We start from the raw sequence: 14,743 nt of genomic DNA, 5'->3' as shown, positions 1-14,743 counted from the left end.
GGTTACTGGTCACATTCCTAGGGCATCGAGATACAGTATGGGTCGCCTATTGTTCGTGGGGAAGTTCTCCCCGCTATCGCATGGCTCCCTTTCACCGTGAGGCATGGTCTTCACTTCGCTCTCCCAGCCACCTTCCGAATTTTGGGACAATAGGTACGCACGGGCGGTGTCCAATTTTGAGGGCGCAAAACAAGCACAATAGCGAAGGTTTCAGTTCAACTGCAGTTGATACCCGCGGGCCCTGCTACTCTTCGAACCCCAAGAACTTTCGCTCCACCCACTTTGCAGCACACTCAACCTCATTTTCACAGCACTCACATAATTCTCCTGAGCTCTTCAGACTCGTTCATTGCATCGAAAAACCTGACATTCTCCGGTCCTCGCTCTCTACCCCTTCAACCCACAAACCACAACACAATCAGAAAGACACATACACCAAATCACTAGCAAACATGGCCTTCAAGATTGCCGACCTCGTCGCTGAGGCTACAGGCGTGAACCCTGTCACCTTCAAGACCAGCTTCGCCGATTCACCCTTGGCATACCCAGAGCAGGCCGACAAGCATCCCGAGATGCCTGAGCCTACCACCGCGGAGAAGACCGTCGAGAAGGCGCCTGAGAAGACCACCGAGAAGGCCACGGAGGAGACTAGCGTGAAGCTGGCCCCTGAGAAGTCATCATCTGGCACTCCGGCTGCCCAAGCACATGTCCAACAAGCTCATGAATATTCTGAGCCCTTGATCGAGAGCGAGCCAAAGCGTACCGTCGCCAAGTCGGCTGCCGCAAAGTTAGATTCGAGCCGTACCACCTCCGGAAAGCGTCCCAAGGCACCTCGCGCTGTGCGCAAGCCCAAGGCCACGCTCCCCAAGGCCGCGAAAACTGGCGAGGAACCTGATATGAGCATTGGTCAGCACGTGAACCAGTCCGAAGCGACGAACGAGGGCGTGAGCAAGAAGCGCACCTTCGACGAATTCGAGATAACCGCAGACACCGACATCGCGGCGCTGGAGGCACTGGGGAAGAAACCCGTGCTTGAGAACACAGAGCCAGCTCTTGAGGCTGTCAAGCGCCCGGCGACGAAGAAGGTGAAGACGGATTCGGGCAAGGGGGTCGTTTCGCGCGCGACGAAGAAGAAGAGCGCGGTGGAGGCGGAGTCCTCGGACGAGGAGGTCGAGCACATCCCGGCCAAGAAGCCCGCGAAGAAGGCGGTTTCGCAATCTACCTCCAAGGCCACACCCGCCGATGCGAAGGTGAAGAAGCCTGCTGCACCGAAGAAGACTCCTGCGCCGAAGAAGGCTGCTGTGACCAAGAAGTTGGAGAAGGCCCTCAAGGGCAACAATGTCCCGGGAAAGGCGACGAAGCTTACCCCTGCGCAGATTGCCGCCCGTAAGGCTGGCAGCAAGTAGGACTTCAAGCTTATAGCACATGACGTTTCTGTTCCGGGGAGCGAGGTATAATGATATGGCGTGATGGTTGTCAAGGATTTTCATTGCATTCGGTCTGGCGTTGGGCTTTACAGCTAGCATCGGCGATAGTCACTTACAGATGAACATGCCTTTATGAATGCGTATATTTCGAAATTTTCCACTGTTCATGCTGTCGTGACATCGGCGTGTGTTGATACAAACATTATGCCCTCGTGTTGGACTCACTGATTACCACACATCCGCAATCACAGGCAAACATCTGATCTTCAAATATATGAATGGCTCAGGATGCCTTCATATGTTGTCCATCGACTATATACATCACCTCGGCACTGTTCTTTACAAACATCATTATATACTTTCCTTATGACAGCTCAAACGTGTATATATAGCATCTGCAGTGTGTTCAGTACCAGTTGTCTGGCTCTTCGCGACTACATGTACCTTGCATATGCGATGCCTACGACGCGGCTCGCGCACGCTGAAACCCACCGTGTCATGAAATCAACCTTTTTATTATCATGCTCGCCATTATGAAAAGTCGGCCGCAGCGCCTGCCCCAGTGGCACAGTGAACGCTGCGGTGGCTTACGTAAATATCCCCTTCATCATTCACCCAAGTGACGCGCTGCGCGGAGATCTCTTGGCGCGCCCGCTCGAAGTCAACCAACAGTCTGCTTTTAAATACCCTCGCGACTCCTTCTCTCGTGCGCTCACAGCTTACAGCTCGCTCGAACCCTCGATCGAGCATTGCACATCGACACTTCTTTCCACCTGTCACACTTCGTGATAGCAACCATCACCTCGCACCTATTTCCTCAGACACTAAAGCCTCGAGTTTCTGACGACGATCCCCAGCAATGGGGCGCCTCATGAGGGGTCTGAAGCGCAAGGCTTCCGACGCCGGCGACGAAGTGCCAGCAAAGCGCGTGCAGCGCAACTCCCCAAGTGAGTCCAAAGACAATGATGAATCTACTCCCCACTGACGACAGCGCAAAGCCGACGACCTCGACTCCGAGTTCGAGGTTGACGATTATCAACCGTCAGATGCCTCCGACGTCGAGTCACCTAATACTCCGCCTGCCGAAGAGGACATCTTATCCGAGCCGACTGAGCAGGAGATAGCGACACGAGCACGAGCGAATGAGAAGAGACACGAAGCGACACTCAAGCGTTTCGTCGATCCAACAGCGCTTAAGATCCTGAAGACAATATCGACAATCAGCAGGATGAAGTACAAGAGACAACTCCAGCAAAGCCTTGAGACAGTTGACCGAGAGGTATGTCAATTTCTTCCTACTAATTGCCTACTAGTACTAACTTTGCACAGGCGCGCAAGCAGGATCGTAGGAAGTTGAAGACCAAGTTCCGGGCTGCGGTCAAGAAAGGCTTCAAGGTCTCGATTCAGCCTGGACAAGTTTACACCTTCCCTTTGCCACAGGTAGATCACGCACCCAAGGAGCCTCGTGACCCAGAGCAACCAGAGAGGCTAGCTAAGCGCCGCCCTGAGGTTCTCTACAACCGTGATCCTCAACGCGCGGAAGCTATCAAAGATGCCGTAAGTCAATACCCATCCAAAGACCTAATGGGTAATGCTAACATTTTGTGTAGCTCTATCCACGTCGCAATGGCAGCGTCATGGCAGCTATTCCTAGGGCATTCGCAGCCATTGCACGCGATCCCTGGATGCCAGATCACCTCGACCTCGAAGACGTGAAGAAGCCGTACGACCGGCTCTTATACACTCGATCCTTGAGGTGTGGCCAGTCCTACCATAGGTTGCCCGAGGAGTTCACGTTCGACGGCGTGCCGAAGACCAAGCCAAGCTCGTCGAAGTACTTCTCTCTCAACGAGGATACGCACCTTGCAACGGGAAAGAAGAGGAAACAACGTGCGGATGAAGACCTTGATACCGTTGAGGGCGCTCGTCGTGACCGACCTATCCGGTCCCTCGCCGCAGCTCACTCTTCACCAGTCTCTGCTAGCAGCGAGCCTATCGCTACTCGCTCATTGCCCAGTGCCATGTCTGATACAGCTGAAGACCAGGTGTCAGCACCCCAGTCTCCAGTCACTACCTCGTTGGCTCCAATTCCAGCTCCAGTTCAATCCCCTGCAACAACTCCTGTTGCACCAACTGGTGCTACTCAACCGACTGAGACTGAGGCCACGCATCCAGGACCACGCAGCCGCCGCAGGCAGAGGGAGTCTGATGAGGACATTCCCCAATCTTCAAACCCAAAGAAGATTGCTAAGCTCACAAAGCTCTTTGCACGCACCGAGGCTGTGAAGCACAGGAACCCCTCCACGACTGTTTCTGCTAGCATGGGACCTCCTGCTGTTAGGCCAGACGACTCCACCCGGTTCAAACCCTCCCAACCCATCAAGCGGCCTCGGCCGGAAGAAGAAACCGACGCACAACCAGCCAAGCGCGTTAGGACTTCTCCTGTCCGGCAGCCAGAGGAGGACGTCGAGACTCCCTATACCTGGGAGCCACAGAATCGCGTAAAGACGTTCAGCGCCACGCAGCACGAGAAGCGCGTTAAGGCTGCATTGGCCGAACAGCGTGGGAAGGAAAATATCCCCGTTGCTCAGCAAGAGAAGCAGACCAAGACTGGATCGGTCATTAAGCCAGTCAAGCAGAAGACTGCTCAGCGTCTCGAAAAGGCCTCTCAGCAACCGAGCAAAAAGCGCGCTCAACCAGAAGAAGACACCTCCACTCGATCTTCGAAGCGCAATAAACCTGCCACCGCCTCGTCTGGGCCCCCGGAGAACCGCTATGGACTCTCCGAGAACAAGTTCTCTAAGAGCCGCGCTCCCAAGTGAGCGGGCTCTGTCCTTGTCTCTCGCCAGACACCATTAGCCGAACAGCCAACCTCACGAACAACATCAACAAACCCCTCTTCCAACTCTGAAGAAGAAGAGCCAGCATCAATACACCACCGACAGAACATAAAGATACTATCCCCCGTCCCGCCCCAGGGCTTGAGATCCTGGTGTAATTCGTATATCGTTTCCAGTCATCAACAAAGCCGGGGGTGAGCAGGATCAGTGCCTTACAGTGACCCAATTCTGGCGCCTCGTCGTTCGGAAGTGGAATTGGGGTTTGTGGTATGAGCTGATTGAGGGGTATATATGTGGGACTCGACAAGATGGTGCGTTAATGCGGCGGGAAGGGGAACATGTGGCAGGAAGGATCGGAAGCAGAGAACTAATAAAGATTAATTACATGTGGTAGAGTCAATATCGATCACGCTTTGAGTCATGGTTTTCAGTCACGTAATATTATTAATCGCAGTCCATATCATCTGATATGATGCCGTTTGTTACCACTTTGATCCAGAACGATGTATTTGAGTGGGCGCACCCAGATTGGTAGCAGAAATGCCAGAGCATATCCTCTTTGTTTACATGCATCGCATCGAAAACTCTGAAGTAAAATGAGGATACGCCTGACATGCTCTTTTCCTTGAGAGAAGTCAATTGTAGGTGTGGATCATGATTATGGATGTTTGTGTGACGGCGCAGAAAACTTTCCAAAACATAATTTTGCAGACTGCATTTTCTGCATACTTGGACATCTCATAGTCTATGAGTGCCTGTTGGTGATTGATCATGGTGCGATAGCAGACGTACCCTCGAACAAGTAACCTAGAGCCTGTGTACATCATAGGGAGAGTGACGCATACTGTGTCCTCATACTGCCCGCTGGGGAAGGTTTATATGTTACGAACCTGGCTTTGTGACGTGATTACAAGATACAACATAGGCCATGTGGTCTCATACGCTCGGAACTTGCTTGTAGGCCACTGTGCTAAGCATAATCCGGTATATTTGTGTTTTCCCCAGCGTCCGACCCATTGCAGGTAATTTTCCTACTGTAATCAATTAAAATAGGCGGGGGAAATGAGGATGTGCTCCCTCTCGACGATGGCTATGTTCTATTGTGTATCACCTAAAATGAGGACACCCCGCGCATTGGAAGCGCATGCAAATTGGCACAATAGCAGGGCACAATAACAGAAGACTATGCAAGAAAACACCAATCTGAACGAGGTCTTTCCGTCATAGGGCGCAATGGTCACCCTTAAAATTTCCCCTCGCACTGGTACTCACATTCACCTTCATACTCTCTAGCGCGAACTTTCTTGGCACCGTCACTGACGACGCGCACCGCAAAACCCCGCGCTGCTCAAGTCCGCTACTCTCCCAGTTACTTCTGTCAACCTGTTAACACCCGTCGACATACCCTCATTGTCCAGCTTAATAGCAACTCTTGGATCTCACACATTCAACACTCAACCTCGCAAATACTTGCGCTCTATCTACAAGGAAAATGTCTCCTCATAGAACTCCCTCCTCGTCTCCTCGCCGCAACGGTTCGGTAAGTATCAGAGCCTCCAAGAATGTAAGATTGAACACAAGACCTAACTGCACGTCAGCCTTCATACATGCTGCCGACCATGGCATCCAAAGCTCGCGCGCATCGCGCTACCCCACTGAAGCGGTCCGACTCGGCATCAGCTTCAATGGAGAAGACACAACCATCTGCTGTCTCAGCGCAAGCAGCTAAGGCCAACACGACCGTCACCAATAGCGCGCAGGCTCAGCAGTTCTGGGACCGTCGTGGGGTCCCGGGCCATCTCTTCGAAGTCAATGGGATCAACGTACGTCCACTATAGCGCCCGATTTACACATTAGCTAATGTCTTGGTTCAGAATGCGGATCCGTATACTATCGTTCAGTCGCCAGCAGACACTGCTACAGACGCGCCCAACGCACCTGTGGCTCCAGCACCTCCCATGGCTCCCTTAACTCCGACCGAGATCGTATGACCTGTCACCCCTCAATTTAAATTTTCGTTCTAACAGAACTTAGGAGACCGACAAGCATGCGGTCGTTCCGGCCTCGGTGCCCACCCAAGAGCCCACTTCTGCTAAGGGCACCACTGGCAACCTCGCTGTAAGTTCAAGGCGGTAGACCAAAGTATACACGCTGATAACTGTGACAGTTGAATGCTTCTGATACCGATCGTCACGCTACTCCCACGCCCGATATCACCCACGCGATCGAGGCCCCCACCAAGCGCAAGCGTTCCGACGACAACGAGACGCCCATCAAGAAGTCAACTGCGGTAGAGCGCAAGGAAGGGAACGTAGGCAAAGGCAGCACCGACGCGGAGCCGCCCTCGAAGAAGCGCAAGACCCGATCGAGCGCACCGGAGAAATTCCTGGAGCTCGGCTCCGATGGTGACGACGACGTTGTGGTAGTCGCTCAGCGCAAGCGCAAGAGCGCGACTATCGTCAAGGCGCGGGAGGATACGGCTGCCATCGAGAAGTTGAAGTCCGCCGCGAAGTCTCAAGTCTCTGAGCTCGACAAGCTCATCAAGCAGGAGGAGAAGCGGAAGTCATCAGCAGCACGAGGCAACATCTTCTCTCGAAACCCGAAGTTGAGGCGTTCGTTCAATGACACGCTTTCGGCTTCGCGCATGAGCCGTCCGCGCCCGATCCCGCAGGCAGTCACGTCTGCCACTCCGCGCAACACCATCGAGGTTGCCCGGTCACCCATTGCAAAGGACAGCTCCTCCGCCGTGCACGCTCCTGACGCTTTTGCGGTCGATGAAGAAGACCCCAACGTCACTCACGCCAACCTTCGTACTATCAAGTACATCAACGTTACGGCAACCGTCCGTAATGTGCACATCGACAGGATCGTCCAATCTCCGTTCCAGTACCCGAACGTGGTGATAGAATTCGACGAGAACGATCGCCCCATGAAGGCTCAAGTCACAAAGATGACTGACGACGAGTACAAAGTGGCTTGCGAGGCGGCTTTGGGTCGTGAGAAGGAGAAGCGCAAACTCGATGCTAAGCTTGCTCGGAAGAATAAGTTTGGTACGGCGGAATCCTCGTTGCACAAGGTCCAGGGTGGTAAGGTTGCTCGTAAGCCTCGCACGTCGCGAGCTCGCCCGTAGGAGTCTGTCTCTTTCTCCTTGCGTATGTATCCATCTTCTGCTTCATCAAGTTGTTCATGGTTTGAGCTTTTAGCTTTGTGTTCTACAGGATGCTGGAAGTAAAGGTCACAACAGGATTACATAATTGCATCTTCATTCACGTCATGGAATCTCATTGCCGCAGCACAAAGTGACTATCATTTTGGTAATACTTTGTATGCTTGACAGCGACTGCAATTCTGTACTATCTCAACCAAATACAGTGTGATCATGTCTTTGGGTGCATACGAAGGTGTGACCACAAAACATTCTCCCATTTAATAAATTGTGCTACAAAGCATGGGAGGCCACCTGCATACAACCTCAATCAATACATAGAGCATTCATTGAACGACTGCGCAACGCACATGTGTGGAGAATGTGTCATGGCGTAGGGTATTTACATGGAAGCAAAACCTTAATCTGTTCTGGTAATGGAGACGACTAGATTTGTGTCGGTTTTAGGCGTTGATGTTGGGCAGATCCACCTCACGCGCGCGCCATAAGCGCTGAACCGTTTCTAATCTACAACTCCCAGATATTAGTATACATGAAAACTAGTTTCCGCGTGATTCTTCTGTACGGTGGACTGCGCGATCGCGTAACACACTTATTGTTCTCCTGAGTGGTGAATGAAGATGACTAAGCGTCCACTCACTCTCACTTCAACACCAACTTCCCTCCCAGCCAAGGCCGGAAGTGAAAGACAGGGCGCGCAGCCAGCGTCATGGCTTGGCACAGGCGCACCTTGAGGGGTACACGTCCTGTCGGGTCCTGCTGCACACAGAATCGCACTCAAGATCAACCACTCGATCTTCGCAAGCTCCCTGCTACTCACGTCATTTTACACCTTTCTTATCACCTCTACTCTCCCATCATACAGAGAAGCTCGTGTCGATGCAAAAGCACGATGTCTTCCGCCCAATTCCCGAACATCCCGTCTGCCCGGCCGCAAAAGCGCGCACGCGAAGTTGCTGACGAGGGCGTCGACGAGGGCGTCCACCAGCGCATTCGCACCTCTCCAACTAATGGATATACTACGGCTACTACATATCGCCCCGGCGGTGTCGGTATCGGCAGGAATTCAGTAGCTGCTCACGTGCGTACCTGCCCTTCTTACATGGTTACGCAGTTACTGACTGTACATAGAACCTCTGGACGAAGACCAACTCCGGCATCGAGCCATCTCTGGCACTCGCTTCCTCTGCTGTCGCTATGCCCCAGCCTTACCCCACAATGACCGTACCTCCGGTCCGCCCTGAGACCTACAATACCAGCAGCAGCGCGCCCGGTGCGACTTCTGCTCAACAGCCGCCCCCTGGCATCACTACTGCTTTCGCGCAGCAGAACCATGGCAAACGACCAACATTGGGCATGTCCAATTGTCCGAGCGCAGTAAGCTACCTCTCCTCAGGGGTCGTAGCGCCAATGAGCCTCGACCGACGAGCGGCACATCAACCGCCAACTAACACGCCTCCTGTCTCTCGTGGCGTCTACTGCCCAGGTTCATCTGGCGCCTCTATGCTGAGCAGCCCAGGAGCACGACCTGATGTGGACCAACAGCCTGCTAGGAATGGCGCACTTCCAGTGCCAGCGGTCAACCCAGATCTTTGGCCTTCACTTCACCAGCAGCAGCCTTCAGCTGGAAGTTCAGGCACAGCTCACCCAGGTCTGCACCCGCGGCCACATCACATCCCAACTGCGGCGCAATCTCCACGGTATCAGCCAAATTCAATGCAGAAGCAATGGTTCGATGCTACAACATATCAGCTGCAGAATCCATACCTTTTCGTTCCAGGCATATCTCCAATCTCTCCGACCCCATCACATGGTGCCCTACTGCATCCATACCAAGTCTTGAGTCTCCGTTTCCTACCACCAAAGGAGCGGTATAAGAAGTACGTTGAGTATCACGGTCTGCTCACTTCTATTTATGGTCCGTCTATCGACAAGACACCCCAGGCTATCAACTTCTTGCGTACGAGGCTCAGCCAGCTTTCAGCATGGCTCATACATACGGAGCAGCTACAAGAGCGGGACTGGCAGAGGCAGGGCGTACTACAAAAGGCCAAGGAGGATCGCCGGCGCAACTATGCATTGGCAGAACTAGGCTTGGGCATCACAGACCTTCCAGTTAGTATCGGTGATCTTGCGTCTAGGGGTGCTCAATCGCCGAATTCTCCTAGAGTCTCTCACACTCCTGCGAACCCGAAACAACAGAACACGCACGGTTCCGCTCCGCGACTTTATATGCCCAACCTCAACAAGGTGCCATCTCAAGTTACTGCTGGTCGCCACAATGGGTATTCATCCGGTACGCTACCTCGTGGTTATACTGGGGAGGCACCAGCTGCTTCAAACCCTGGTCTCAGTCCTCCAGCGACATTGCCCATCGGCCATGTCCAAGGTCAAGCGCAAGGGCCGGCGTATGAATTTCAGACTCCATCTACAGGCCATCGAGCTTCACCAGCACATTTCCTTCTGGAGGGTGGAGCTGGACTGGTCAAAGATCTGTCAGTGCAGAACCCACAGCGGGCATCCGCTTCCTATGGGTGCAGCTCCTCTGCTCCCATCGTAATCGACGATGAAGATGAACCACAACAGGCTACCGTTGTCCAACGCTCGCCGGGGCTAAACCCTGCTGTCAAGCGCGGTCCCGCAAAGGAAGTCATTCCGCCGAGGAAAGCTCCTCGTATCGATTCGTACACTAAGCCAGTCGATCTTACTGACGATAATGGCGAGAAAGCTGCAGCATCTCCGGCAATGGATACTCCCCTTCCCGTTGTCCAAATATCTCATTCTCCCTCGCAAGGTCCGCCTACTGTGACTGAAGTCTCGCCTGCTACACAGGGTTCCCCTCCCGTACGGAAGACCTTTGAAGGTTCGAAAGACTTCGAGAAATACGAGGCTTTCCAGAAAGAGTTCGAGGCGAAGAAACAGAAGGTGCAGAACGCCATGCCCGGTGAGCTCACCTCTTCTCTCGCCACGGAAAACAATCGAGGCCTTTACAAGCACGAGAAACCTTGGATGGCTTTCAATGCTTCTCGTCAGCGTGAGATTAATGAGAAGGAGGAGGCAAAGCGGAAGGCAAAGGAGAAAGAGGAGAAGCTAAAGGCTCGTCGCGAAAAAGATGCAGCGACTAAGAAAGAGAAGCGGAAGGCAGAGCAAGCCGAGAAACAGAGGGTTGCTGCTCAGAAAGCGAGGCAGGAGCAGCGCCGTATAGAGAAGGAGGAAACGGAGGCAATTGAAGCTGCAAAGAGGCAGAAGGCTGAGGAAGAAAAGGCAGCTAAGGCGAAGCAGCAGCAAGAGGAGCTTAAGGCTGCCACACTGCAGCAACAAGCCCAAGCGCATCCGGACACAGACCGAGCGATCGACAAGGACACCTTTGGTGACGATGATGACGATAACGATGAGCTGCAACAGGTCATATCCGGCCTTCTAGGGCAGTCCCCGCAGCCGAAGGAGCTGGAAGAACAGGCGGAATCGTTGCGCGATGCGTATATCACTACCGAGAAAGCTATCGATAATAACAGCCAAGAAGATGCACAGTCGGCACCTTCTATCGATATTACTCCTGAAGCGGTACCTGAGCATGATGACCTGGCGGATCTCTTCGAGGAGGAAGTCGAAGAAGCATCAACGACCCCAGACACCACTGCTGACGACGACGACATGAGCAGTCTCTTCGAGGCCGACGACGACGACATGCGCAGTCTCTTCGGTGATGATGAAGTCGAGACAGACACACCAACCACCTCTCCAAACGATTCCCTGGTGCTCGACCAGGAAGAAAACGGCAAGACTTCAGACACATTGACTGTAGCGATATCAGCAGCGGCCCAGTCAGGAGAGCCCGGAGCCGCGCCGCAAGAGCAGTCACGTTCCGATGCTCCAGTGAATGAGTATTCCGAGCATCAACATGCAGATCAAAGCAATGTGGAAGACAGCCCTGAGCTCGCGGCCAAGCGCCTCCAAATCCAAGCACTGGAAAACGATATTGCGCAAAAGATTGCCCAGGCGTCGACAACGACAAACTCTCTGTTCAAGGCTAGACTTGAGCAAACTATCAAAAAGCTCGACGAGGAGAGATGGCTTTTGGAAATTGAGTTCGCAGGCGGAATATAAGCCTGCTCCGGTTCTCAGGAAGCACCCAATGGAAGTGGGTCCGTGATACTCGCAGCAAACACCGACCGGACAGCAAGGATCATCGCGAGATTAGAAACTACTACCAAGACCCTACGCGATATTATCACAACGAGCAAGACCGAGAAAGACGTTCTTGAAGTAAACAGCAGGCACTTTGCTGCGTATTTTTGTTTTAGGAGAATTCACGAATAGAAACACCTCTTGGGCTCTTGCATGGGAGGACCACAAAAGAGCCCAATCGACGACAGCAGAATCATTTGTATCAATGATTCTCAGACTGGCCACTTGGAAAATGACGAAGAAGAGTTGGCCCTGTTAAATTGGGTTATGACACTCGGAGACCGGTGCCATAGGATAAGATTGAGTTTATAAACGGGCCTTAGTTTTGCGGTGGGAAAATAAGGACAACCCAGTACGTAAAGCCATGGCTTACACTGCCTTACGGGAATTTCGTCTGCTTTTTTGCAAGTACTGCATGTTGTTAGCGTTCAGTTTTGTCATGACCAGCATTCATGGATGCTCCGGTCTTCATTTGCTTTTACATGTATTGTCAATTTGCGGCTCGGTTGCATATCAGTGCATGTTTGTTATTCTATAGTCTTTGCTTTCGACCAGCATCCTGTCATGGATGCTACGGTCTTCATGCGATGTCTTTTATGCACATTATTTTTGAAACATAAAACTAGAAATCAATCTAAATTGGCCCGCTCCTCTCCACTTTGATTTGGATGCTCTTCTGATCCTCCTTTTCACCTTTGTGTCATAACTTACTAAAGCCGCGCACATAAACATGCTCCATGAGTGTGTGGTGCACAACTGCTGGACGAGCAATAGCTCCGCATTCGACCTATTATGTTGTTAATAGATTGGCCCGCTTCACAAACGCTTTTATCACCTAAAGATCTCCAGGAATTCTCTGCCCTTTCTAAATTACGGCTTTCCCGAAGCCCTTACCATCACCCTTAAATCCTCATCCATGTCATACCACTCATGAACATTCACAGTGCCTTCATCGTCGCTACACAAAACCCCGCTCTCGGTATTGCATGCCCGAGCTTCCTCACTATTAAAAGTTTTCTCACATGCCGTCACTATCGTGTTGGCGCAGGAGCATGCCAAGAAGGTAGTCAGATTCGGGAAGTAGTTGACAGAACCAAGAGATGACTTGTTCGCTGTATCGGATCGCCAGTATAGTCAGGTAGCGACCTCTGAAAGACGCCAGGCTATCTTTGACAGACCTCCAAGGCTTTTCTAGAACAAGAGTTTTCCGTTGCCACGGCAGTGGTAAGGGCCGTCCACTCAGTGCTGTTTCATTCGTGTATGGTGCGGTCCGATCGAGAATTCTGGTGGCTTACATATGAGAGACGAGGTGCGCAGGAGCGAGGAGATGAGCTGAGATCCGGCTCAGCATTATGATTGCATCTGGCAATAATTCGAAGTTTTAGGGAGTCACTCGTTCCTAGCACCGAGGCCGATGGTGATGGGTGGTTTCCGTCGAACGTCTACGATGCACCTTACCTTGAGGCATGCTATTTCACTATTTCCCTGTCCAGACTGGGAGCAACACTAGCGAATATATGCCAAGGGGCTGGGTCGATCGAAAGCGGTGAGGTTTGGCTAAGTCGTGAACTTAGTGTAGCATCTTGAACAAAGTATTATGCGGAATACAACAGGCAACACAACCAAAATAAAGGGGATCTTTATGATCCAAAATCCCCTTTAATCTGAGGGTACGTGCATCTGAGAGTTGATATCAAACCGTCTGGATCTTGTGAGTGCGCAGAGGATGCAATTGAAACCTAAGATCAGAGTAGTTCGTCGCTGATAGAGCGCTTTGCCAACAGGTCTAAGTGACGAGCTAGACGTGTGGTTGACGTATCCCCTGTATTTGACGGTTGCACCTGAATGTAATGGAGGCTGCGTTTGTACCCAATCTGATCGTGATCACAGGATTGTCAATTGGGTGCGCAGCCTTTGAGGTGGAAGGAGCTACTTATTTTTCATTTCAGGAAGCTACCCTTCAGCATAGGACAAACTTAGACGAACCATTCGGACAGCTCATATGGTACGTAGCAAATGCTTACGGGTAACGACAAGTCGGGAACTTGACTTGATCCACAACATTTGAGCACACATGATCCTTGCACATTGAACCCTCCCACCACGAGACGCTCATCCGAGGAATCTGGCCCAGCCGCCTTTCATGACAGTATGTCGTTAAGTTCTCCGGAATGCGCCCATTATCGACAGGGTGATATTCTTGCGGCCCAGAGACCATGGAATATATCCTCCCTTCAATCTCGTAGAACCAAGACTGGACCATTTCATCCGGGAACCAGGATTTGCATACCCCGCCGCCGTTTCGATTTGCTTGTCAAGGAAGTCCCTCGGTATAGTCCGTTATTTGGGCTTGGAAGGCGTAGTGACATTCGGTCAGATCCATCTTGACGACTTCACCCTTGACCTGAAAAATAAAAGGGACAAATTGATCAAATCTGTCGTCGGGATTCCAATTCATCCATTGATGCACGGTAACATTAGTGGGGATCTTCGGTGGGTTCATGGCAGTGTTGTTAAAGAAAACCGCACAGGCAGTGTAAGCTCCAAGGTTATTCCGATATTGCCCATCGTGCATGGCAAAGCCGGTGCATTCGGATACGTCCTTCGGATTATCCGCTGAGGTAGTGCTGGCGAGTGGTAGAAGCGAACAGAGAAAGGTAAAGAGGTAGCTGCGCAGCATCTTTATCTGAGTCTGATGGTGTGGATATGCGTGGAAAGACCGGGAAGGAAATGTAGCATGAAGTGACGGCCGAGGAAGGGTACTGCGTTTATAGCGATTAAGATTCGATCGGCTTCCTCAAAAGCTGACATCGATATAAGAAGGAACCTCGACCGACAGTTCAGGTTATTACACAACAGAGAGGTACTCAAATTACGGGCTGGAGATTGAAAGTGCCACAAAGGGTTACACACCGGCAGCTTCGGTTCAATGGTTGCACGACTTGAAGAGTCATCATAGTCTTGTGTTCCCAATCTTTCTGCTGTATCATTGAGTCATCCAGAGATGGTCAGGTGCTGCGCAGTGACCTAAGCAGCGGCGCACCTTGCAAGAGCGTGCGTACATAGATGGTATCTAGCATTGAAAAATACAAACTTGGAAAGGGTGCAGCAAACACATTTCA

General features: G+C 51.9%; 4 protein-coding genes across 4 annotated transcripts; all 4 read left to right on the top strand.

The window, feature by feature from the left end:
• Positions 1-452: 452 nt before the first annotated feature.
• N0V89_001963 (uncharacterized protein) lies at positions 453-1,406 on the top strand (the record flags this gene model as incomplete). The annotated part of the gene is made up of 1 exon (XM_056210774.1): positions 453-1,406. The coding sequence occupies one exon, from the start codon at positions 453-455 to the stop codon at positions 1,404-1,406; it is 954 nt and encodes a 317-aa protein (XP_056074247.1).
• Positions 1,407-2,286: 880 nt separating this feature from the next.
• N0V89_001962 (uncharacterized protein) lies at positions 2,287-4,249 on the top strand (the record flags this gene model as incomplete). The annotated part of the gene is made up of 4 exons (XM_056210773.1): positions 2,287-2,374; positions 2,426-2,706; positions 2,757-2,984; positions 3,038-4,249. The coding sequence occupies 4 exons, from the start codon at positions 2,287-2,289 to the stop codon at positions 4,247-4,249; spliced, it is 1,809 nt and encodes a 602-aa protein (XP_056074246.1).
• A 1,625-nt stretch (positions 4,250-5,874) lies between these two features.
• N0V89_001961 (uncharacterized protein) lies at positions 5,875-7,397 on the top strand (the record flags this gene model as incomplete). Its single annotated transcript, XM_056210772.1, has 4 exons — positions 5,875-6,090; positions 6,142-6,252; positions 6,302-6,385; positions 6,435-7,397. The coding sequence occupies 4 exons, from the start codon at positions 5,875-5,877 to the stop codon at positions 7,395-7,397; spliced, it is 1,374 nt and encodes a 457-aa protein (XP_056074245.1).
• A 928-nt stretch (positions 7,398-8,325) lies between these two features.
• On the top strand, positions 8,326-11,540 carry N0V89_001960 (uncharacterized protein; the record flags this gene model as incomplete). Its single annotated transcript, XM_056210771.1, has 2 exons — positions 8,326-8,514; positions 8,565-11,540. The coding sequence occupies 2 exons, from the start codon at positions 8,326-8,328 to the stop codon at positions 11,538-11,540; spliced, it is 3,165 nt and encodes a 1,054-aa protein (XP_056074244.1).
• Positions 11,541-14,743: the final 3,203 nt, after the last annotated feature.

The sequence above is a fragment of the Didymosphaeria variabile genome (genome assembly GCF_027946475.1).
Source record: "Didymosphaeria variabile strain IMI 356815 chromosome Unknown scaffold_2, whole genome shotgun sequence".
NCBI classification, from domain to species: Eukaryota; Fungi; Ascomycota; class Dothideomycetes; order Pleosporales; family Didymosphaeriaceae; genus Didymosphaeria; species Didymosphaeria variabile.
Note: the sequence above shows the minus strand (reverse complement) of the source record. Positions and strands in the feature narration are given on the sequence as shown.